Source organism: Plectropomus leopardus, chromosome 13, assembly GCF_008729295.1.
Source record: "Plectropomus leopardus isolate mb chromosome 13, YSFRI_Pleo_2.0, whole genome shotgun sequence".
Lineage (NCBI taxonomy): Eukaryota > Metazoa > Chordata > Actinopteri > Perciformes > Serranidae > Plectropomus > Plectropomus leopardus.
The window spans coordinates 17,581,320-17,607,333 of NC_056475.1; the positions used below are offsets into that span (position 1 = coordinate 17,581,320).

The following is a 26,014-nucleotide window of genomic DNA, read 5'->3' on the forward strand; positions in this document are numbered from 1 at the left end:
TTACATAGAAATACAACATACAGTAAAATAAAAAAAAGACAAAGAAATATAAATATCAACATTACATTCAGTTACAACACTCAACTTCAATGAATAATAAAATAGTTGAGATGCTCACATCATATCGCTCAAATTAAAATTTGGCTGTAAAATAAATAAAAACACAATGTAGCTGATTTATGTGTTTCAAGAGTGAACGCGGTGCACGCTGCGCGCCTCCGCTCACCTCAACGTGCGCGCAGCCGATGTCCAACCGCGACCGTTAGCCTGGGCCGGGCGAATGCGGCGGCACCAGGGAGGAGAAAAAATCTGACTGACCGTGCCGGGTGATGTGAAAAGTCACAGTACCACACCAAAACCAGGGCTTCCCATCGCAGTTTTAGACCACTCGAGGAGATATGAGAATGGCCATTTGTCAGAGGGTAAGTTGTTAGTTTTTACACGCGGCCACATTTTTGTTTTGGCACTTGAAAGACTTGTTATTTTTGACGACGAATTGCCTGCAGTGTCTGCGCTTTCCAGTTCCGATCTCAAAATGGCGGAGAGGCCGAAAGCTAAGCTAGGCTAAGTGGCAAAGTTGGCATTCACAGGAGCATCGATTTCGAGACTGCGTGTCTGGATGATCTATCTGTGATATTATTCAACGAGGGTGAATGTGACTGTCATCTCAAGAGCAGTTCGGCGCCTCTCGGTCAGTACGTGGTTTGTATGGAGACACTTGTTGTGAAGCCTAGCTGAGCATTTGGCTAACGTTAGCAGCGTCTATTTATGGAAGTTCTTTGGGGATGAGCTAACGTGGTACGCTAGCCGGCTAAGCTAACTAAGGTGCTGTCAGCCTGCTGCCGTATTTTTCACAGCAAATATTATAATGTTGGTAGAAAATGCGTAAATCAAATGCTGACCGTTGACTCTATTTGTTTGTGGAAAATTCTCAGTGAATAACGTTAACAGCTAAACTAGTGTTGTCTAACGTTGCTGTGTTAGCCCTGTAATCAAACTTGGGTTACACATCCAATTCCCCTTAAATTGCAACGGTTACATCTTATTTTATTTTCAGCAATAATCGGTGCTGTTTAGCCACTTGTCCGTGTGGACCAACGCCCTTTTGTGTGTTTTGGTGTGGTGGCTTTGTGGTAGTGTAAATCCAGTTTGCTCAAAGTGACAGCTCCGGTTAACGTCTACGTTATCATGCTAAGCTAACGTTAGCTGGAAAGGGCGTTGCTGAGCCATTGCTGCAACTTTGCCCTTGTGGCCATCGAAGCTTGGAAAGACGTCACTCGAGACAGATTTTGAACTCAGTGCTGTTTTATTAAATATTTAAGCAGCATTACACGGATTGGGGTGGTTTTGATGCAAACTGCAAGCTCCTCTAAGGTAATCTACCAACGTTTGATGAATCACAATCAGGGTGGAGACTTCACCAGGATCAGTGCGAAATACTGATTATCAACAAGGCTGAACAGATTTCACGTGAGATGTACAAAACTGTCTCATGAGCTGTATTTTACTGTCTGATTGAATTCCCAGTAGCCTAAATGTGCAGTAGCTGCTACTGTATAGCATTAAATATTAGGGCCTATGTCTGTATAATAGGTTGTAAACCTTTCAGGGTGTATTTCAGGATGTTCTATATTAACTAATTTTTTTTTCAAAGCACTCCTGTATCTCGAGGTTTTATCTATTAGATGTTTTAACTCAGAAAGTTGATTGGAGTGCAGTGAATATTTTATTTCTGCCACATTTCATCCTCCATCCCCACTTTAAATCCTTCTAAGAATGAAAAGAACTACGCTTGTTTAAGTAAAATATTTATTATTCAATTGGGGAATCAAACATGTTTTGATGTCAGAGCTATTTCAACATTATGTCACTGCCCTGTCACATTATATCTTGACATCTTGTGTTGATAACAAGCCAATATGGGTTGTTTTAATGCATACCGCATACTCCTTATCCACCAAGGTTTGATGAACCACAATCAGGGTGGAGACTTGACAAGTATCAGTACGAAATACTGTTCATCAACAAAAGCTATACAGATTTCACATGAGATGAACAAATCTGTCTCGTGAGCTCAATTTAACTGCCTAAGTGAGTGCCTACTTGTTCAGTAGCAGCTATTATACAGCATTAAATCTTAGGGCCCTTGTCTGTAGAACAGTAGGTAAAATATTCTATGTGAGCTTAATTTTTTTAAAGCACTTCTGTATCTTTGGGTTTGATCATTTAGATGTTTTGAATTCAATTAGGTGTCTGCAGTGCAGTGAATGTTTTTTTGTTTCTGCTGAATTTCAGTCTGCTGCCCCGCTCTCTATTTTTTTGTCCAAGTATCAGCAGAGCTCTGCTTATTTAAGTACAATATTTATTATTTTATTGGAAAACCAAACATATTTTTTTTAGAACTTTGTTTTTTTTAGTTTCCATCAACACCAATACATAGTATGCATTTCCTTTTTCAGCAGTATACAACATTTGTACATATTATATTTAAACACTTCATAAACATAACAAGAAAGCAACATAGACATCCATGCCAAAGTACTATATAGTCAAACCCATGCTTAAAGAAAGAACCAAATTAAAAAAAAAAAAAAAAAAAAAAAAAGAATAGTTATAGCAAATGCCTACCCTGCATCATAATCACACAGATGAAGTACAGGTGCATGGAAAATCAAACATTGTTGGTATTATGTTTTGATATTTTGTCTAAGCTGTTTCAAAATTTTGTCACTGGCTTGTCACATCAAATCATGACTGGTTGCATTGATGACATGCAGCAGTATGTTTAAGATGAAGGTTGAGAAACTTTGAAAGTGAGTGTTTTTATTGTTGGGCAGTCACATTAAACCCTGCTATGAGGACACATCACTAATTAAAACAAATGTCATGAAGTAGTATAGGCTGACAGTTACAGGATTTGTAATCAACCATTGTCATCGTGGTTCAGTTTGTGCCAGCAGGGACTTGTTTGGCCTGAAGGTCACCCATAAGGAGGAGCACTGAACAACAGCTTGACACAAACATGACGACTAAAAGCTTGATATGCAGCCACAAATGATGCCTGCGATCGATTGGTCTCATAGCTGTTTTTTTGACTTGAGAATTAATTCATAAGAAAAGAGTCAGGACATGTAAACCGTGTGGCTCTACTTGTAATCATGATGTAAAAGTGATATCCCTCCACAAAGGCTGAAACTATAATTTAAACAGTTTATATGGATTTATTTATTTAGTTAGTTATGAAAGCATTTCAAAGACAAAGATAAATGCCCATAAAAGAATTATTTGAATAACAGGAAATAAATCAGAAATTATTTTTATTAATTGATGATTTAAGTCAAATATCATGCAGGAATGATCATTTCTGATTTCAGCTACTCCAGTGTGAGGATGTACTGCTTTTTTTCTGTTGTATCATTGTAAATTTAAAAAAAGGAATATTGGACTGTTACTGGGACAAAACAAGACATTTTGAAGATATCACCTCAGGCTTTAGAAAGCTTTGTTGGATATTTTTTAAATCTTTTTTTCTGGATTTTTATTGACAATAATTGAAAAAAAAAAATACTGATAGATTAAGTAAAAATGTTGGTAATCATTCAGCTAAGTTTATGTTGCAGAGCAACGTTGTACCACCTGCTTGGTTTGTTTTTGTTTGCTTTTTTAAACTAACAGTCAGACAACCCAAAGGTATACATTTTACAATGATATGTAACTCAGTAATCTTGAGGAGAGCCCTGCACATGGAGTCAGATGGTCTCCTTGGAGGATCAAACATCTTAGAATCAATTTCTGAATGTTGCAGTTTTAACGCCAGAATTGAAACTGCTCTTAATTGGGAGACAAGCGTTTAAGTGTGTGTCACATCACAGCTGAACATGCTACTGGTTTAGCTGATCATGGCTAAAATCTTCAGAGAGAATCTGAAGATGTCTTTACTCAGAACACTGATATTTTATTGTAACCTAATGGGAGCTTAATCAGGTCATCTGTTCACCGTATTACATTTCACAGTTGAAGCCAGGAAGATACAGTGTGGTTACATTTGGTAGTTATTGAGAGAGTAGGAGAGGCATGTTGGTTTTTTTGTCTGTGTTGTGATTTTAAGTGGATACAGAGAGATGGGAGGCCGCTAGATCTCCCAGTGACATCTCAGTTTCTTGAGTGGCAGATAAATGAACTGTGGTCGTCATGCTGTGTATCCTCCACATGGACACGTGTCGTCAGTAAATTTATAAATGTTTTCCTTTACGATGCCCTGATCAACTCTTTTTTTTAACCATTAGCCAGATCAGAGTCATTAACTACTGAGTATCTGCTGATGCTGTGTCCGATCTGGTTCTTTTATTTATCTGTTTATTAAATTTGTATTAGACGGCAGAAATATGTTGAATGGTAACAAAATACAATCCTATCACAGTATTAACAGAAGATTGATCAACAATCATATTTAGTATTTGCCCAGCACTATTTGCAGGTCGCTGTCCCAAAATTGGTGAGCGTATTTTGGAGTGTCAATGGTTTTCATCTGTTGTACATGATAAGAACTGCAGGTCTTCACTGGCCTTCTCATAAAATTAATTCCTTTTAATTCCATTTGGTTATAAAGACAACCCCTAGCTTGAAACTCTGGCCAGCGCGATGTCGTGTTGAATTTTTAAAAATAAATTATGTATTTATGTCCTAAGGGGGAAAACTGTCATTTCCCCTCTATTTTGCTCACACTTTCAATCTGGTCATGCTCCCCAGGTGTAGGCTGGGGTCAGTTCTTGCTCAGAGATATGTCACTTTATTGCATGACCACACTAGAGTTCAAACTGAGGTCCTTCTCGTCAGGGTATGCTATTCCTGCCACTAGGGGTGTAAATCACCAGTTCCATCATGATATTTACATTGATACTTCGGGCAACAATTTGACAGATTTTAATTCTTTTCAATTCATTTCAGAGGTCTGCATTTGATATGAAACTATATCATATGCCACATTTACACAATCTGTTACAGAAAAGCTGCCGCCCCTTTCTTATTTGCTTTTGGTCATAAAAGATGAAAGCAGCATATAAATGCTGTTAATGATTGGGTAACCAGTTAAGTGCAGGAAAGTTTACTTTAAATTGACACCACTAACGCACAAACAGCACATGGGATCAGTTAACTTTCAGGGCTTTCTGTCAGAAAGACCTTTCTGGAGGAAATGTTTCCAGTTGAACCCAAGTTATGATCTTTTTCCTAAAACGTCAGGGCTCTGTTAAAGCTCTGAAGGTAACCTTCTCCCAACAGCCATAAAACAGATTAACAACAAGATCATTCAACAAAAGTATAAAATCCGGCTCAGTGATAACTGCCCGCTTTCAAGGGGAAAAAAAAAAGTTATTTTGCTAATCGCCCAGTATTAGCTTAAGCACTGTTACATTGCATAAATTTGCCAAATGGTTAGTGACATGTATTGACATGTGTTATTTATACTTTTACTTACTCACTGCTGGTTTTAGTTACTGCATTTCCTGACAGAACAGCACAGTTGAATTTCAACCTGCATGCACGTTTTCTCAGCATGATACTGTTGAAACAGAGCTGCTAATGTTAATGTTGCTGTGGTGCTGCATCAAGTTAGCGGAGTGAGATGCCCAGCCCGGCAGATACAGTACGTCTCCATTAATCCAGTAACCTCATTGTTTGCATATGACATGCTCTGTCTGTTGACCCTTATTTTCTCAGAAATCTGCTGCTGATTTATTCCCTAGTAAATAGCGTTATCCTCATCGTCTTCCTCCTGGCTCCTTGCCATCATCTGCATGCCGCTGTTTGACGGTGATGCAGAATTTCAAAATAAAGGCGTATACTTCAGATGATGGTATGAATCCATGTTTACACTTTGCATTGATCAAATTGCTTAATTGAATTGATATATCAATCCAGATCGATGGATGGTTATACCTGCCACCAGGTCATCGTTTTACAGGTGGTCTTTTTTGTAAATTCTTGCTGAAAAACCAAAAACTCATGATCTGTATCAGGGAAAAAAACAGATCCTTTCTTGACTGTACACCTATATTTTGTCCATATCAGTTTACCATTATCCATTTGCAAAAGAAAATGAGGCTAGAGGGTTTTAATGTGAAGAATGATTTGATGACATTTGAAAATATAATTTTTCTCTGTACATCCATGATATTACTATACAGACAGTCTGACGCAAACAAAGCTTTTATCTCTTCTGTCTTATTTGCTAAGATCAATGTACAAAACATTCAGGAAACAACTTTCTATTTTAGCTGGTAGTGATCGTTGCTTTCACTTGTCAAAGTGACAAACAATGCCGGTTGGCAGGTCAAATCAACTGTTGCTAGAGTAATAAATTGTAATTTCATGAGTAAGTTGATGTTAGGCTTGTCTGGTGTCGGGTTTGAGTTCTCTCTGCAGAGTTGTGAGGTAAAAGGAGCGCCACTTTGTCTGTAACACCACAGTACAGCTGTGTGGCTCTGTAGTTCCCAACTCCAACAGAGTGATACTAACGTCCTCTCTCCCTCTGATCGCTTTACATTAATTCTGAAGTCATGTTCTCACAGTTGAATTTCCATTCATATGATGTCCTATCTATAATTTAAGATTATTAACGTTATAGATTTGAATCAGCACCTTCAACGTTGTATATTCAACTATTTTTCTGTCAACTGACTGTTTCAGCACTAATTAAAAATTAAACCACTGTCTTTCAAAGCTGAACCCCAGACCACCTAATCTGTATAATGTTGTCAAAAGGCACCGTCTTGTGTGACAGAGATGTGAAATTTGACATATACTGAAATAATAAAGTGTATCTGGAGGTCGAAGTCCCAAGCAAAAATTTGTGCTTATCACTTGGAACTGACCACAGGTGCTGTCCATACATGAGCAGATGCATATTTTATGAGAACATTGTAAACGCTTAGGCTTTCCTCTTCTTTTGGTATAATCTTTGGGCAAATTAATCAAAAGCAATTGTTGCATTTTAGGAGAAAAGGAGTGTTTGAAGGATTGCACAGATTATAAACAAATCCTCTCTCCATTACTTCTTTTTGATAAGCCCGATAAATAGTCAGGACCTTGAACCCTTTTTATGACTTTGACCATGTTCTCACTGTTTAGCTGTAAACCCAGATAACTGTACATTTGCCTTTTGTAGTGATAACTGGAGGACTCGTGCAATACTCTTTTATTGACTGTTTATTGATTGTTCATTCATTTCTTTGTTCTTTCTAAAAATATATATTTCAAACACGGATTGGTGAATTTCAGCAGTCTCGCGCAGGTGCAGAGGCCACAGAGATTGTCTCGGTTATGTAATGGTTTGGAGGTTGGTCTGTTTGGTCAAATGGCTATTTTTGAACCATGCTGAGAGTGCTGTTCAGCTAAAATCATTAGCTCTGTCCTGTCAGCTCAGAGCGCTCATCATGTTTGCAGGCAGGAGAGAAGAGAGTTCTTTCTAGGACACTTCAGATATGTCCCTGGGTAAATGTTTTGTTGTCTGCTCGGCTGCCAGGCTCTCACCAACAGGAACGGCTCAAGTGCTCATGTGCATAGTAGTAGAATATATGCAGGAAAAAAATGGAAATGCTGTGACCAGTTTCCAATTGGGCATCATTCTTTTATTTATTTTCTTGGAGGAGTCTTTTGTGTTTAGAAGAAGCAACTGGCAAGGGACGGTTTAACAGACCAGAACGATGCACCAGACAATAATATAGACAAGGACGGCTTGCTGTCAAGATCCTCTCTCCGTGTCGGGGGTTAATCCTGTTAGCCACCGTCCCGTCCCTTCTTTACATTGCACTGTCAGCTCTGTGGAGGACTTGTGGTCTCTATCACTTAGAGACACACACACACAATCACACTCACACACACTCTGTAGGTTGTCTGGTCTGGCCGCTAAGCAGCTTAGTGCTATTGTGGCCCCAGGTGCCAGCAGTGTGGAAGCTCAGGATATGAGTAGTCGTATTAGCTTTACAATCACCGAATGTTGTGTTTTGATTTGTCAGCGTGTGCTGTTGATGAGCTGTGCTCTTCTATTGGGATGGTCACAAAATTTAGATCAACAAGAGAAGGTGTTTTAAACATCCACAGGCAAAGTCAGCATTTACCACTTGCACATTTGATGAAGCCAAAAGATTACATCTGAGATACATTAATGAGTTCAAAGTCAGCTTCTATAAGGTATCACTGTTTAAGCAACATCCAGAGGTTCAGATCAGGTGTGCAGAAGGAAGAAAGTTGCTTTTTTAGTTTTCATTTTTACATTAATTTGTTTTTCTCAGTTTACTTGGGAATTTATGTAATCTAGTAAATTTTGTTGCAGCAGTAAAGGATTTGATTTGTGCAAAAATGAACAGGAGGATGACAAAAAGCCCCTACGATGGCTTTTACCCTACTTCCCAGCATTGTTTACTGAAAAGTTGATGTATTTCCCTCCTTTTCTGCCTCTGTGATCTAATATTCTTTTGTTAACATTTAAACTGTACTTCAGAAGATATTTTCTAAATAACTTGTCTTGTAACCTACTCATATAGAAAGTTGTCAACCAAATGTAATCATTAATTTCTCTTTCAGTCCTAGAATTTATATTTTCAGCTGCCATCAGTTGAGTCTCTCTTATGCTGCGTTCACACCACGAGTGAAAAAGCAACAGGCTACAATACATTTTCAGTGGAAGCTGGTGACATGCAGCATCAGACTGACGTCTAAACCCATCAGTCGCTGCTGATGGGTTTGCCACGCTACAAATGAAAGTAGAGCTAGCTTCAACTTTTCTCAGCACTCCAATGATGCGATAAAGCGTCAGCCAGTCATATGGTTTGATTTTAGCTGCATTTTTCAGCTTAGTTAGCTGACACCATGTTTGTTGTCTGTCCCTCTTTGCGCATGCAGGGATGATAGGGGATGACGAAATGTGATGTCAAAATAGGGCTCAGACACTGATCATAAGCATAGAGATTTTCATGGCGTAATACAAACTTTAGCTGACGCTCAGTCGAGGTTCTTTGTGGAAAACAGCATGCTCGCACAAGTCAGCGACGACGTAACTACAGTAATGAGTAGGGGTCAACCAATATTGTGAATTGAGTGTAGTATACACACTTGATCAATAAATAATTTTATCTGCGAACATTAAAATAAAACGCTGATACAGGTAATCAGCAAAATGCCAAATATCAGCCCTGATAATCGGTCAGGCAGATGAGCTGTCGACCTCTAGTAACGAGCGTACCAACAACACTTCCGCAGCGACTGCTATAATGTAGCTGGTCAAGCTGTTGTTATGTTGCTCATAATGTGAACGCAGCATTACTATTTTTGTATGTTTGATTTGTTTTTACTCACATCTCTCTCCTTTCTCTCTTCATCAGGTTATGGGCAGGTCTCATCAGTGAGAAAGACTTTGGCCAGTAAATAGTCGTGGAGCTTCATCCCAACAGTTGATTGACAGCTTCATCTCCAGTTCACCTCCCTCTGCGTGGCACACTTTTCGCCACCCCTGAGTCTCTGAAGGAAGAAACATCACTGAGGGATCGGACACCTCCTCACCACAAACTTCCCAGGCAGACCTCCCAGCACATCACCTCACCCTCACCTCCCCCAAGAGGGAGAGAACAGCAGCCGCCATGGTGCTGTCACAGAGACAAAGAGATGAACTGTGAGTGCCTGGATGTAAATGTGTGTGTCTGTGTCTGTGTGTCTGTCTCTCTGTCTCTGTGTGTGTGTGTGTGTGTGCGCGCGCGCGCGTGCGTGCTCATTACTCATGCAAACAAGAACAGACTTGTAGATAAAAACACACTTGAGTTTAAGTTAACATACATGTAGACTTTTTAGCAATGCCTCGAAGTTTGACCTCATGCACGAATGCACATCACATGTTTTCCTCTCTTGATCGAAAACGGGAATTTATTTTGCTGTTTGGGCAAAGTCTTCCAATAGAGCGTAATGCTGATGTTGTGAGAAAGTGCACAGCTTTACAAGAATGTGGGATCATTGAGGAAATGTGGAGAGAAGTGAGCTTCAAGGTGCTTCATTTGATAGCTACTTAGTGAATATTTCATAACCCACATGACATGGGCAAAGAAGTGAGGGGGATGGGGAGGAGGAGGATGTGTGAGGCTCTGTGCCTGGATGATCTCACGGTATGCACCCCAGTTCAAAACACCCCAGTGCAGACGGCATATAAGAGCACACATATTATCTTCTCATCATGGTGTTTCCCTTATTGTTCAAGAAAATCTGGATTTTTTTAATGTTCTGATGAGTTAAAAAAAGAACTTAAATGGGAAAATGAAAATTTAGGGAAATCCTGCTGCCAGTACCACCCTATATTCAAAGTCTATAACAGAAAGGGTTACAATTATCAGACATTCAAAGTGGCCCTGAAGCTGCAGCCTAAATTTAGCACAGTTACTCATGAAATATTCACCCTTCATCTCATACAAGAGCTGTCCCAGTCATTTATTTAGCGGTGTGTGTATGTGTGGTTGTGCGTGCGTGCGTCTGTGTGTGTGTGCGTGTCTGTGTGTATGTGTGCGAGTCTATACGTATATTTATGGTTGTGTTTTTAAGCGCTTATGGTTGCGCTGTCCTTGCGTCGTTCACACACAGTGTTCTCTATTTGTGGCAAGTCTATGGTTTCCATAGCAGCACAGAACAGTTTCCCAGTGATTCGGTTGTTACGTTTTGTATTCTTCTCTGAGGGATTATTTCTTATGGCCCTCACTCAGATTTGCTGACATTTAAGCTGGAACTGTGAAATTTGAATCTTGTTGCTCCCATCTGTTATACAGGGTGTGGTCCCCTCTCTTTTAAGGAGGAACCAGCATTTCTGTTAAGGTGGAGCTACTTTTTAAATTAATGTAATTCATTTGTCACAATTTTGCACCTAATCAAAGGAAACACCGACTACTTGCATTGGCGGAGGGTAACACCCAAAACCTTTTTAAAATTCGATTTAATTCCTCTTCTTTTTCACAGAAACCGGGCTATAGCAGACTACCTCCGTTCCAATGGATACGAGGAGGCCTATTCCACCTTCAAGAAAGAGGCAGAGATAGATATGGTAAGGACAGGCAGGTGCACAAAAATGACAACATAAATGACAAAAAATACTGCACAGTAATTTTTATGAAGAACAATGTTGATCCCTTTCTCAGTGTCTTTTCTTTTCTTCATTCATAGAATGAAGAGGTAGATAAAAAGTATGCAGGGCTTTTGGAAAAGAAATGGACTTCAGTCATCAGATTACAGAAGAAGGTAAGGAATATTGTGTGCAAGCTCATAGTGTATTTTAAATTTGCCAGAGCTGTTTGATAAATACTGTACATTTCACGTGTGTACACTCATCTCATGGCCATGTGTCATAACAAATACTGTACATCATGTAATGTAATGCCCATTCTGTGTGACATCACCATCCTAGAAAAAAGTAAATACAAAAACACCTTTATTTCATCTTATTACAAATCTAAGCCTCCAGATGGACAGTGTGATAATGACATTGCTACCTCTTTTCTGACTCCTCCTCTCCTTGACTCGCCACCCTGCCTCAGGTGATGGAGCTGGAGTCAAAGTTGAATGAAGCGAAGGAGGAGATGACACATGGAGGACCAGTGGGCCAGAAGAGAGACCCCAAGGAGTGGATTCCCCGTCCCCCAGAGAGATACGCCTTGAGCGGGCACCGTGCTCCGGTCACACGTGTCATATTCCACCCTGTCTTCTCTGTCATGGTCACAGCCTCAGAGGATGCTACCATCAAGGTGTGTGTGTTTGTTTATAAACAGGGTTTACACATGAAGCTCCAAGTTTATGCAGCTAAGCTACATCTGATGCAATCCAGTACAACATCCCTGCCTTAATACTTCACTGAATGAATACAGGGTTCATACCTTAAAATATCTTGAAAATCAGACATTTTTGAACTTGGTCCTTGAAAAAGCACTTAAATATAACTAAGAGGAGAGCAGAATGATAAAACATTTTATGAAATGTATTAGAAAACGTTTTAAATGGAAGCCAAGAATGGCACTGCTTGAAATTACTTTCTAGTGCCCTATGGGTGGTATGATGGTGGTATTGGGGCTGTCAAATAGATTTTTTGAGTTTGTTGGTTGCAGGGAGGACTTTTACTGCTTCTTTGTCCTTTGCCAACCACATCGATGAATAATGATAACCAGGGAATTAAGGATAAGTTCATTTTAGGTCCTGGAAGCATGTTTGCTCCTTTACAAATTTGCATAATTCTCTTGGAACAAACGGTTATGGAGAAAACAGTTTGAAAAAGTCTTTGAATTTGACTTTTCCCTGTTTGTAGGAACCCCATGAATGGTATCATTAATTTTTGTCTTTCTGTTTCAATACACTTCACATCACTGCAGCCTCCAGAATGGTCGATACTTTTTTGGCAGTTTGAGCAGACGCTGGGGTTTACTGTGGGGCTTTTATATCTGGCAACTGGCAACTCTCTACCAATGTGTGACAGTACACAGGGAGAATTGATATCGATACATTGCATAATTGTGTGATAATACAATATGATCATTTTGAAAAAAAAGAGAAAAAGTTCAAAGTTTAAGAAAACCAAGACGGCACAATCTTGACATTCTGTAATAGTGCCTCAAAAACACTGCCATATATCTGTCAATTTCAAGAAACAACGGCATTATAACACTGATATATTATGCATCAATCTGTCCATTGAGAGGTCCTGTGTATACTCAAGAACTGTTAAGGCTCCTTTTGCTACCTTCAAATAATATAAAATCTTGGACAAATTGTTTCTAAGGACAACGCTGCTTTGAAAATGTGTCTGTAGCAGGAATATTAAATCGATGGCTGCGTGCAGCAGCATTTAGAGACAAAATCAGTGAGCGTTTCAGCACACCACAACACAGCCTCTGCAGCTCTGACCCCTCAGATCAAAGCAGTACTGCAGATCTGAGGCTGTTGTCCCTTTTTATCCTCAGCGCTTCTGCTTCAACACGCTTTTCACCCCCCTGCCTCCTCCCTTTATCCTCCTCCTCCCTCCCTCGTTCTCTCCCTCCCCCCCCCCCCCCTTCCTCAGTTTCTTTTTTCTGCTTTGTCACTGCTCATCTATGTGGAGATAGGCTGATGTTTGTGTTGTCAGAGGCAACACTCCCAGAGCACAGCACCTTGGGAAACATGCAAATCTGTTTCTCTTTCAACTCATCTTTCTTTCCTTCATGGCCTTTTATGGATGAAATAATGTCAGCAGAATGTTTAATGTATATAACACAATTTTTTCTGAAAGGATATTCTGAACCATTTAAACTGTGTTTAACAGTTGAAACTACGTCTTAAGTGTCAAAAGACATTATGTAACCCGCACCCCATCCTGCCTGTTGAATGTGGTGTGAAAAAAAATAGTCATCTGATTTTACAGCCATGAAACGACCGAGGACTTGACACTTAATTATGTCAGTATAGCAATATTTGTGGTTAGGCCACTAGACTTAATTAAAATGTTATTGTCACATTTGATTTTAAGTCAGGTATTTTTCTGTTTGATAATTAGGTCAGACTGAAATGCCTCCCTGACTGACTGTCACTGTCTGTGTTTTAGGTGTGGGACTATGAGGCAGGAGACTTTGAGCGAACCCTAAAGGGCCACACAGACTCTGTGCAGGACATCTCCTTTGACCAGACGGGAAAGCTCCTGGCTTCATGTTCAGCTGACATGAGCATCAAGCTTTGGGACTTTCAGGGGTTTGAGTGCATCCGAACGATGCATGGTAAGAGAGATTTATAAACTACTAAATTGAAGTATTTGATATGGTGGAATTATGCATTATTTTGCTTTCAAATGGACCCAGCAAATGGATTTACATATATTGTAGTCACTGTAGACTTTATTTTAAGCACACAGTTTTATCACAGACTCATGATACTCAAGAAGACTTGCACTAAAATTTGGAAAATGTCCATGTAGCTACAGTTCACTAGAAATAAGTATAAATTATTTTTCTGATTCTGGGATTTAGTTTTTTTTTTAGAAACTGAACACCAAGTTGTTTCTAATGAAGGGCTAGTTTTATTTTAGAAATCTCAGAGGCTTTTGTACACTGTGACTTTGGGCTCATCTGGTTTAGTGGTTTAAATATTGAGTTGAACTCGGACAATTTACACAACTAAACTCTTGATTGTGTCGTCCAGGCCACGATCACAATGTGTCGTCTGTAGCCATCATGCCAAATGGTGACCACATAGTGTCTGCCTCCAGAGACAAGACCATCAAGATGTGGGAGGTGGCCACTGGGTAAGTGAGGGGGTGCCTCGTTTCAACTCTCCCCCCTAAAGCTCTTGCAGAGATTAGGATTCATGTAATTTTACATTTTGAGCATATTTTTTTCTTTTCTTTTTTTCCTATATCCAATTTCCATATTTTCTATCTTCCTTCCTATGGTTTTAATTTTGTCCTTGATAATATTGCATGAGATTGTGATTAATTTATGCTAAAAGCTGCTCTTTCATAATTGAATTTATTTTCAATATTTCCATCTACAGGTACTGTGTGAAGACATTTACAGGCCACAGGGAGTGGGTGAGGATGGTGCGTCCCAACCAGGACGGCTCGTTGATCGCCAGCTGCTCCAACGACCAGACAGTGCGTGTTTGGGTGGTCACCTCGAAGGAGTGCAAAGCGGAGTTGCGGGAGCATGAACATGTTGTAGAGTGTATCGCCTGGGCCCCTGACAGTGCTCACCCCACCATCCTGGAGGCCACAGGCTCAGAGGTATGTACAGCTGCTGCAGGATCTACATTTACCTACAGAGGATGTTTGTGTATGTTTGGGTTCAGCTGGAGGGTTTCCCACGATTGTGTAGAGCAAAGGCGACCGATGCGCACTGAAGCAGTGATTGCCTCATAAGATATCACTAAACTTTTATTAAATAAAACTGTAACATGAAGCAGAAGAAGCACTGTTTCAGTGAAGCCAGTGAGGCTTTTTTGATGATGGTCATCTTTGAACATTTGGAGGAGTTGTAAAGAAGAATTAGTGAAAACTTCTGTGAATCTTATCTTGTGAGACTTTTAAAAACATTGCATTTACATATCTGAATCTATGTTTATAGCCCAGTCTACAGACATGGCAGCGGCTCTGTGAGGCTGCACTTAGGCACAACGAAGCTATGAGCTGAATGCTAACATCATTATGCTTACATGTTCACTATGGCAGTGCTAACATGCTTTTCAGCAGGTATGATGTTTACCATAATCTTTACAATCTTTGTTCAGGCCCTGTGTCCACCAAAGCGTTTTTTTTCCTGCCTAAAAACGCCAGGTACTCCTCAGGAAACGCTCAGCTGGGAGCATTTGATAGCATTTTTTAAAATAAGATAAGATTAGCCTCTATTGTCTCCCTAAGGAGTAATTTGTCTTGGACATATGAGAGACACTGGCAACACAGCAACATACATATACAGTCAGACTACAATTAACACAGTATCTTCCCTGAATCCATACACCAGGTCGAGAGAAACATAAAAGACATGGCCACACACGTATCTAAACAAACTACAATTAATACACAGTATCCCCCCCAATCAATACACCACAGACGCCCTACATAAAATAATTTCACTGAGGTGCTATACCCCACACATAACAATTGCAAACATACCCTGCACAGGTCAGTTCATAGTAACTACCCTACATCAGATGTTGCACAATGCTCTATACAAAACCTTGCATATATTTTTTTCAACGGAGATGCTTTGGTTGCGTCTGGTTGCAATCATATGGAACATCTGCGGAAGTAAAAATGTTGGTGTACTTGCTCTGAATGAAGGAATGGCTGCAGCAAACATACGTTTGTTCATTTTTACCCTACGTTCACGCTCTCCTTTCATATCGGCCAGCTAGCTAAAATTACAATTATATGCAAGTAGGGCAAAAAAAAAAAGTTCCGAAATTTTTTCTGTGAAAATGTGTAGTTAAATTAACACATTTCTCCTCCGTTAATGTTGTCCAGCACTTGTACACGGAAGTTGTGACGGTTGATCTTTGCGTTATTTGTCCCTCCTCCACTATGATGGAACGGTTGGGTAAAAAGTGACAGTGATGAACGCAGTTAAACATTTTTTGACATACGGAGACCAGAAGGAACGCCAAACAGGCAGCATTCAGCACAGAATAAATGCTCAGAGCCTCATCACGCTGCTGGCGTTTGTTGCATAGTGTAAATACCCAGTGCTCCCATTGCAAAGAACTTAAAAAATATTAAGTTGGCCTCAGGAAAAAAATGTTTTAGTGAACACAGCCCCCTAGTGTGTTAGCACGCTAACATTTGCTAATTAGCCGTAAGCACAAAGTACAACTGAGGCTGATTGGAATGTCATTTGTTTTGTTTGTATTTAGTCATAACGCAAATGTCATGGACAAATTAAGGGGGCGATCACATTGAGAGACATCTCCAAAAACGCCTTGTAAGCGCTCTTGAAAAACAGCTGGGAGCGCCTGTGGAGTGGGGCTGTGTGCACGTGGCCAAAAGTGGAATAGGGAAACAATGGTTTTGCTAGCGACGCTTCTCTAGGGATGTGTCTCGGTGTGATCGGCCCCTAAGATTTGAACCCTATGATGGTGCTACATGAAAAGTCAGGAAGTTCATCTGGACTGACGGACATTGCCATCCTTAAAGCCATGCCTCTGGAGCATGAAAATCTCTTCATATCTTAGAAACATTTTCTCAGTGACAGACTGCTGTATTGTTTTTTATGTAGTAAGTCTCTGTTTCTTACATCCTGCCTGTGTCTCTGTTTTTCAGAGCAAGAAGAGCGGAAAACCTGGCCCCTTCCTTCTCTCTGGATCCAGAGATAAAACAATTAAGATGTGGGATGTCAGCATTGGCATCTGCCTTATGACTCTGGTGAGTCGTCAAAACGATAATTTCTATGACTGTCTCGGCGTTGCTGCCAGTGAATGAGGGCAGTGGTGTGTAATCAGTCTCGTCTTTTCAGGTGGGACACGACAACTGGGTACGTGGGGTTTTGTTTCATCCTGGAGGCAGATTCATAGTGAGCTGTGCTGATGACAAAACCATTAGGATCTGGGACTACAAGAACAAACGCTGCATGAAGACCCTGTGTGCCCATGAACACTTTGTTACCTCTCTGGGTAAGACGCAGTGATAAAAGCGTCTCACATCTAACAAAACTGAATTGGTCACTTTGTACATCGCATTAGACTTATTTCAGCCTCATGGTTTAAATTATTGAGTTCATATTTAATGCAGCATACCTGAACAAATGTTAACCTCTCTTGCAGATTTCCACAAGACTGCTCCCTACGTGGTGACAGGCAGCGTCGATCAGACAGTCAAAGTCTGGGAGTGCCGCTGAGACCGTCTCCATCTCTTCCCCTCTCCTGCCCCCAACCCCAACTCCACAAGCAGCCCCAGACCCCCCCCCCCCTCCGTCCCACCCCTCTCCTGCACCCCAGCCCTCTTCCTCCTGTCCTGACACCCCGCCCAGCCCCTCACCTCTCGCACTCCAAACCATAGTTGACCATGGCGCTTTACCTCCTCCCCGTCCGCTCCCCTCTCCCTCCCTCCTCCCCTACATCAGTCCAGCCCTATTAAGATGACTATTGTCCTTTTATGTAAATTATTCTGGATGTAGGGTACGCTTAATAAATGTCACGCAATCTCTGACACATAAACACACTCAAAAAGATAAGAAGTATTCCTTGCATGGTGAATCAAACAAAAAAAAAAATTGTATACTGTTAAATTTGCCGAATTTGCATACTGTTGTCATGACTTCCTGTCAGGTCAAAGGGTAAATATCCTTGTGTGCTGGCGCAGGTGGATTCCAGTTAACTGACAGTGCACGAAAAACCAATGGCACCCCTTGTTGAGGGGGTTTAGGTTTTGTTTAGTTTTGTTTTACTCCATGCCTCTATTGTTGTGGTCTGTCACTGCGTGGATGGTGATAGAGAAGGTGTGAGGGAAGTAAGCATAAAAGAGAATGAGTGGAAGCTGTCCAAGAGAAAATGATAACAAGTCGGAGAAAAATTAAGCCGGATGCAGCTCCCTAGTTGAATCACACGAGGTTCTGTGGGTGAGTGCACGTGTACATGTGTGTATACATTGTGTGAGTGTGTGCGTGTTTGTATATTATGACAGGAGAATCGCTCCACCGTCTCTGCTCTGATGGTCAGAGGAGAGAGAGGAGGCAAAGCTTCTCACCCACTGTGTTCATTCATACTACTTCATCTCTTTTAACAAACTTGCTTTCTAGTAGACACTCACAGGACCTTAATGATCCCTAAGCTGCTGAGAGCACAGGCACACGGCCCATAGCAAAAGTGTGTTTTACAGAGGAAAAAGTCTGCTCACCTTTTATGAGGTTGGTGTGTGTGTGTGTATGTTGCCCCAGAGAATCGCCCAGTGCCCTCTTGCTCGCTATCTCTGCCTTGTTAACCCATTGAGGGCTCCCTCACACGGGATTTTCATTCTGCTTTCTGTGGTCTCACTGCTCTCTTTACACACACATACACATACACTCACAAATGCACATACACGCACAGTAAAAGTTGTGTATCAATATATCTGGATGTCATTGTTTGCAACATAATGAAATAAAATTCTGTAAATATAAGTAATTTATTTGTCTGGTTTTTTTTTTGAGGAAAAGGAGGTGAAATAAGGTGAAGGAAAGCTTCGAGGAGTCTGACAGAATTTACCAGCGCACAGTTTCATAGTGAGGTCAGACACTGCAGCACATCTCTCACTTCATCTCACATTAAATACGTTAAATGTACCTGTGATTACAGGAGCTGTGTGACCACACTGGCACAGCGAGGGTGTCTGCTGGTCTTTAAAAAGTTTTGAAATGTCTTAAATTCAATTATAAAAGTCATTAAATTGTCTTAAATTCAGATTTATGAGGTTTCAACAAGAATATTGTGTAAACATTTTACCATTCATCTATCTTTTGATTTACTTTTGAAACAATTTCAGCTCTTCAGCATGAAAGTCATGGCAGTATAATGCCACTATACTAAATATTTGCACTAAATATTTGCACTAACCTGTTGGCAACATGTATATCAACATAACTAACTCTTAATAACCACAGTCCTACATGAAACCTACCTCTGCAGTGAACCACATGTATACTACCTACCACAATACTTACCTGTAATACATAAACAAGAAAAAGATGATTTGTAAAAAATCAGTCTTTAAAGTTGTTAAAAAATATTTTTAAAGTGTCATTAAAATTATGTCTCTGATACCTGTAGACACTTTGGACTTTGCATTCAAGTCAGTCTTTGATATCTGAATAACTGCAATTTAAAGGTAGCTGTTAAACTAGAAGTTTGCATGTTAGAGTAAGGGAACTTCTTAACTCTTTCACATTTTGAAATACATATTTAATCTTATTAAGCAGCATTTAAATGCTACCCTGATATGGTTCGCTTAGCACACAGGCACTTGCCATTAACTTTTGTTGAAACTGATCAACAACACAAGACTATGGCAGTTTTCTCTGTTTTTCTTTTAGTTGTAAGATTATTCTCAAGCAATGATGTCTCTCCTTTAGGTTGTGGTGCCACGACAGTTGATAATACTAAAATGTAGAATTTGGTTCAATTGGGCAAATAGTTTAGAACATGAAGACCAATGTAAACTAAATGCAAAAAAATTAAGTGTAAGTTTTAACTTGAAAAATTGGGTCTGATCACTTTACTACTTTACTTAACCCCCACAATGAGAATAAGAAGTAGAAGTTGCTTGAGAGTTTGAAAATGGATGTTTTGATATAGTTTGCTGTTGTCAAAGGTGGTCCTCAGTCCTTAAATAAATCAATATGTTGCTGTTTTCCAACATATTGGACATAACACGGGAAGACTAACAGATATTCAAATGTAATATTGTGTGAGTGCTATTCATTTAAATCATCTGAGAAAAGTGTTGAGAAAGAAATAGGTCACTAGACAAAAACTGGAAAACTGCTCCTCTAGACAGCGATTATTTATGTATAACTGGCTGTTGGTGCACAGATCTTGGTCTGCTGCTTCACTGTGGCCTCTTAGTGTCTTTAGGTAACTTTAATCTGAGCAGACTGACTGCCATTGCTGTCATTGATTCAAATTAAGGAAAAACAGATCAGTCCTGACCTAGTAGTAGAGTTTTTAAATGAAAGATGAGCTTGGAGAAGATGAGAATGTGGTTGAAGATGTCAAGTGTGTTGTGGAGAGAGCAGTGTAATAAGTTTTGACATTTATTCCTCAGGTGAAGACCAGTTACACACTGCAAGCTCAGACTGGAGAGGCAAAGACATCAGGAGGCAACAGGGACAGTTCAGGCCCCCTTATCAATTATGTACGGTACCCCAGCCTACGTCTGTGCTCGCACACACACCTGCTCACTCACCCACACAGCAATTACTCTCTCTCTGCTCTGTGGTATCCTGGCAACAGTTGCCAGGATGGCAAGTGTGCAGGCACCACACCTTGCTGCGTCCTGCAGGTCTGTGAGGGTGGGGAGATAGAGAGCGGCGGAGTAAAGCGTAAATGATGGCGAAAAGGAAAATTATTAGAGCACAAATTTCATGTAGTAAAAGGACATTACCAATGGGAAGACAGTATGAGGGAGTGAAACAGGGGAGCTAAATGTGTGTGCAGAGATGTGGCTTCATGGGACTTAGCCCTTCGAAACCTGAGTAAATTGGTTTGACTTCCTTCAGAAACATGGGGAGAAGGCAATGAGCAACTTAACAAGACATGGCCCAGAAATGAGCAAAAAAAAACCCCATTACAATAATATTACCTTAAAATAAGCAAAAAATAATGTATTAAATATAATATTTTGAAAAAAGAAAATGTCCTGAAAAATTGCTGAAAATAAAAATATTTTATATATTTTATTTTTTTCTGAGACACAATTTAAAATATAAATTACTATAATTGGACATTTTCCCCTATTTTCTTTTTAGATACTTTTCTAATAATCCTACCCTCTTTTTTAATTTTAATTATTTATTTGTTTTTATATAAATTTCTCGTAACCTCTCTAATTTTTTGTAATTTGTGGGACATTTCTTGCAAAGTTGGTCACCTTTCTCTCCCATGTTTTAGAATGAAATCAAACCAATCTCAGATTTCAAAGGGTTAATGAAAGGATAATAAACCTGTCTCAGTCTGAAACTCCTGTTTCTCAACAGAGGCACTGGAGTAGAAACATTGGCCTACATCCGCCCGCCACTACTCTCTCATGCCTTGCACACACTTTTCCCCTCATGCAAGCTAAAGGCATCAAAACAGGGAAGAAGAAGAAGCAGCTCACTTTCTCATTTATATTTCTTCTAGGTCACCCATTTCTCTCCATCTGACAAACTATTACTAATACAGATTTATAGCAAAGAGAGAAAGTGAAAGGCGCAGCAGAGCGTTATGAGCCAGCATTGATTCCCGATAAGCTGGCATGATATGGAAGTGTCCAGAGGCTTCAAGGTCAGTGTGAACAACAGACCTGCCTCACTGAGATGCAGCACTATTGATTCTATCAGAGGCTTGAACTATTTCACACAGCGGGCTAGATTTTCTTTATTTAACATATACTACAAACAGGAGTAGTTCCAAGTGCAGAGCGAGGCTAAGACGGCTGCAGGGCCTGCGTTAATATATAGGTTTGTGTGTCATCCCAAGTATAGCTTACGTGAGTCCCACTATAGTTTACGTGACCAGCGTCCTAATCCCTGCAAAGCCTGAGGAGGACGATGGGATGAGGTTTGGAGCAGCTTTGCACGAGTTTTGATGCAGGATGCGGCGCTCTCTAGTGGTAGCATGTGCTGAGAGGTCCATGTCCCTATAAGGGAAAAAAACCTGCTGCTTCCTTTCACAAGTGAGCAGTGGTCACATGGATGTCATGGAAAAGATAATATATCTGACAATCGTGAGTCTGAGAGGAGAAACACATATTATGTCTCCACAATGACAGATGAAACCTTTCAAAATGATGACAGTTTTAACTCAGCCATGTTTTCCAAGTCGAGGACTTTTGTATTTGTAATTTACATTGTGGTTCGATTAAGTATTTTGCAGGGGTGGAAGAAGTACTCAGATGTATTAAAATTAGCAATACGACTTACTCTATTAAAGGTAGATGTCCTGCATTCAACATTTTATTTAAAGGGATATTTTAGAATTTTTTGAAGTGGGGTTGTATGGAGTACCTATCTGTAGTCAGTGTATTACATACAGTAGATGTCAGTCGGCACACCCACAGTTTGGAGAAGCAGGCTGGAGTCCAACATTGGAGCCAACCTGAATAGATTAATAACATACATGTACGCTATATTGAGAGTATTTTCACCACTTTACCTCTCTGTCAGAAAGTGCGTTTCAACTGGGAAGCCAGTTATTGTCAAAGCCACCAGACACCATAAAACAATAATTTTAGCTTGCTGAACATGTAAGCTGATGGTTTACTGCTGCTTCAATCAGTCCGTTACAATGTTAAATCACTGTTTTTCTCAATGGACTTTTCTAAACTGTCCCTTTAAGTGAAAGTGCAAAAATATCACCATCAATCATTTAATGAGTATATACTGTAATAATAATCCAAATCTGCAATTAACTTAAGCTGTCCAGTAAAAGTACAATATTTACGTCTGAAACATAGTGTTGAAGAAAGGAGTATAAAATGAAAATACAAAGTGAGTGATGAGTGCCTCAAAATGGTATTAAATACAGTACTTGAGTAAAATGTACTGAGTTACATTTGAGATCTGAATCTAATCAATTGTAATTATCCAAGAAGTTTAGAGAACTTTTCACCCATGGAAACTGACCAAAGAAACACGTCAGGGGTGACATTGTATACCACCTTTATTGAAATTTAGGGTTATGGAAGTCAGTTTTTTATTGTAAATATGTCTTAATTCTTCCCCATTTGTGCATGAGCAATGTTAGAACCACCTGCTACTGAGAAGCACCACAACCACCCCTGAAGTTTTTGGTTTAATCAAAGCCAAACGAACGATCGTGTCTGTGACCCCACACACTCTTTGCCATCTGATCTCCTTTCTTTCTCACTTTCTCTGTTTAAAGTCTCCTGTATTGCTCGGCTTTTTCTTTGTCTCTGCTCTCGAGATTCACCAGTGATGCAGCACTTCTAACTGGGTCAGCCCCGTCCCAGCCTCACATCCCTCCCACCGTCCGTGCCTCTCCAAGCCACCCCCTTCTCCTCCTTTTCCTCCCTTTTTTTCCTCTGTGTATGCATAATATCCTTACAGCTTTTTTTTTTTCATGCAGCTCATGTGCTTACCATGTGCAGCAGCTCTCCCCTCCCTATTCTCTCCCTCCTCCCCCTTTTCCTGCCTGATTCATCTTCTGTCATCCATCCTGCCATACAGCCTGTTGCAAAATGACTCATACCCCCCTCACACCCACACATGTTTGTTTCCCATTTTTAGAAGGTACTTCTTTCTTTTTTTTCCAGGATATCTGGACAAGCTAATCCGTGGCGTTACGGTAGAGATAGTAATGGTGTTAGTAGGTCTGTATGTGCAGGCAGGACGCGTGGCGTGGAGGAGGCAGCTCTAATGTACCTCTGAGCTGCTGCTTTGATTGGCCGAGACAGTCAGACCCTGTGATGTGGTAAAGGATGTATATGACTGAGCAGTGTCCAATCAAAGACTGTTACCATGCAGCAACGCATACACACATGCCTGCATCTGTATACAGTGTATAGACAAACACACCACTGTAATATTAAACATAAAATATTGAATTTTCCTCTGGGTGGCAGGAGATATATTGCATAAAACACCACTGCTGTTACATCGCATGCTACATATAATCAAATAATAGATAACACATCTAGCATTAGTCCCGGCATAGAAGGCACAACATGCTGCAGAAGCAGAGCAGTATTTACACGCACCATACCACATGGAAACCATGAGTAGTTGCAGAGAAAGAGAAAATCCTTGTGATGCAACACTTTTCAGTGTGTGAGATAGAAACAGTGGGTGAGAGAATAAAAACGAAAATCTGGATAAGAAATGCAGTTAACTGGCAAGAGGGGAAGTGAAAAGATACATTCTTAAAAAGAGAAGTATTGTGGTAAAAATAATAACTAAAAACATAAGTGTTTACAAATGTCCTAATAATGAATGCTTTTAAACAGTTAATAAACAGATTAGACATATTCTTAAGGTCATTTGGCTGCCACTCAACTCCATATTATATTTTATTTCTTTTGGGTTTTTTTCTTTTTCCCTCATAAAGTGACAACATTTTAACTGGTAAATTTTAGCTTGTCAATTACAGTAGCCTCTATTGCACAATCACATAATAGCTGTTGATCTATATGTTAACCTCAATATATGCTTCCAAAACATTATGAAGGATTTTTATACAAAATTTTTTGGTTATTTTTTAAATTGATTAATTGATGTCTTTACTCTGTAAACATAAACTACAACAGAAAAAAAACATTAAAAATCAAGTGAATAGAAAAATGAAAAAAAAAACCCAACAAAGCAATAAATGCCATCAATAATTTCCGTGTGCGAAAAAGAGTTGGAAGAAGTATGACCTTGTTTAATCCTACCCCTTAAACATATAATTAAATTATTATCAAAAAATCCCCTATAGAAATCCAATATATATCGGCATACGCATATACACTCTACATCTAAATATTATATATATACATACATACACACATATATATATACACACACACATACATACAGACTTTATTAATCAATTAACTGCAGATATTCAAATCCTGACCAACTGTTTTATTTTCATTCAGTACATCTGATATACAATAAACTATTTATATAGAAAATAAAAATATATTCACATACCCATGTACAAACAAATCCACATCCCTATCTACATATAAATCCATGTAAACACCTGGTGATTCTCAAAGCCCTCCCTTACGCCCCTACCTTGTGAAAATATCTTTATTTCTAATTTTAAATTGGATGATGTTTGGATATTGCTGCACATTCAGACTGTTCCACAGTTTCACTCCACAAACTGAAATGCATATTTTTTAATAGTAGTGGAAATCTCTAAACTTTCCTCTCAAATTTGAATGTTGAACGTAGCCTGCTGAATAATCATCACGTTAGTACATTTCGGCCAGCTGCTTCTCCTCACCATCACCCTCAGACAGAGTATAGTAAAGCCCGCCCCTCGCCGTTTGATTGACAGCTCTGATCTCGAGACAGCAGGGTGGCCAGTCACGCTCTCGCCATGCAAATGAGCCGCGCTCGGGCCGGGCGGGTGCCCATGTGGACCAGCACCATGCCTTGTTGTTCTGAGCGCTGATTGGCTCGCTGGCGCCTGATTGTTCTTCATGCGCTGCGGGCCAGCGGCTGCGGCGAAAACATGGAGGACCGCCGACGACGACGGGACTTCATTTTCACGACTCCCACGAAGAAAGGCGAGCACACCACGAGTCCTCTTTCCCCCAGGAGCTTCTAAACTGATTTTATGATGGGTGTAATGTCATTGTTTTGAGTTGGGAGGCCTAACCGTGGTTGTATTATGGAGACCCATCAGGGCTCACGGTTAACGGCTTACGACCGCGCGGAAACGACGGTGAAGTACGCTTATGATTCGATGCGTCCGATTCTGTAGTTATGGGAAAGTAATTTTCATTGCGTAGCGACTGAATCTCAGCTTTTTGCACCTATGACTGTTGTGACAGCATATTAAACATTTGAGGCAAAACTGCCTGAAATCCACTGCCAAATTTAAAAAACTTTATTTTATCTGTAAATATGGAATATGGCAAATGTCAGTGTTTTTCTCACATGTTGACCACTGTTGATCAAGTCTCTGTCAAAACAGCCAGGCCTACACTTAAACCAAATCTGGTTATCCCAGGGAGGCTAAAGATTATTTAAAATAGAGTTTCAGATCTGTCAAACCTTTATTCTATTGTTATTGTTATTGTCATGCTCTGTCTATTATATCTATCTATAAACTTTTAATATTTCAAGAATAACGT

General features: G+C 39.9%; 1 protein-coding gene across 1 annotated transcript; it reads left to right on the top strand.

The window, feature by feature from the left end:
• Window positions 1–283: 283 nt before the first annotated feature.
• Window positions 284–18,633, top strand: LOC121952978 (lissencephaly-1 homolog B). The gene is made up of 11 exons (XM_042499870.1): window positions 284–422; window positions 9,381–9,667; window positions 10,990–11,074; window positions 11,194–11,268; window positions 11,565–11,771; window positions 13,595–13,763; window positions 14,185–14,287; window positions 14,536–14,764; window positions 16,796–16,897; window positions 16,989–17,145; window positions 17,296–18,633. Exons 2-11 carry the CDS (start codon window positions 9,636–9,638, stop codon window positions 17,367–17,369), a joined length of 1,233 nt encoding a protein of 410 aa, XP_042355804.1. The 5' UTR covers window positions 284–422; window positions 9,381–9,635; the 3' UTR covers window positions 17,370–18,633.
• The last annotated feature ends 7,381 nt before the right edge of the window (window positions 18,634–26,014 follow it).

Bases quoted from the DNA above. Each gene is read 5' to 3' on its own strand.
- LOC121952978 (XM_042499870.1), top strand. From the start codon at position 9,636: ATGGTGCTGTCACAGAGACAAAGAGATGAACT. The intron at 13,764-14,184 runs GTAAGAGAGATT...TGTGTCGTCCAG, and splicing joins GTGCATCCGAACGATGCATG to GCCACGATCACAATGTGTCG. The intron at 17,146-17,295 runs GTAAGACGCAGT...CCTCTCTTGCAG, and splicing joins ACACTTTGTTACCTCTCTGG to ATTTCCACAAGACTGCTCCC.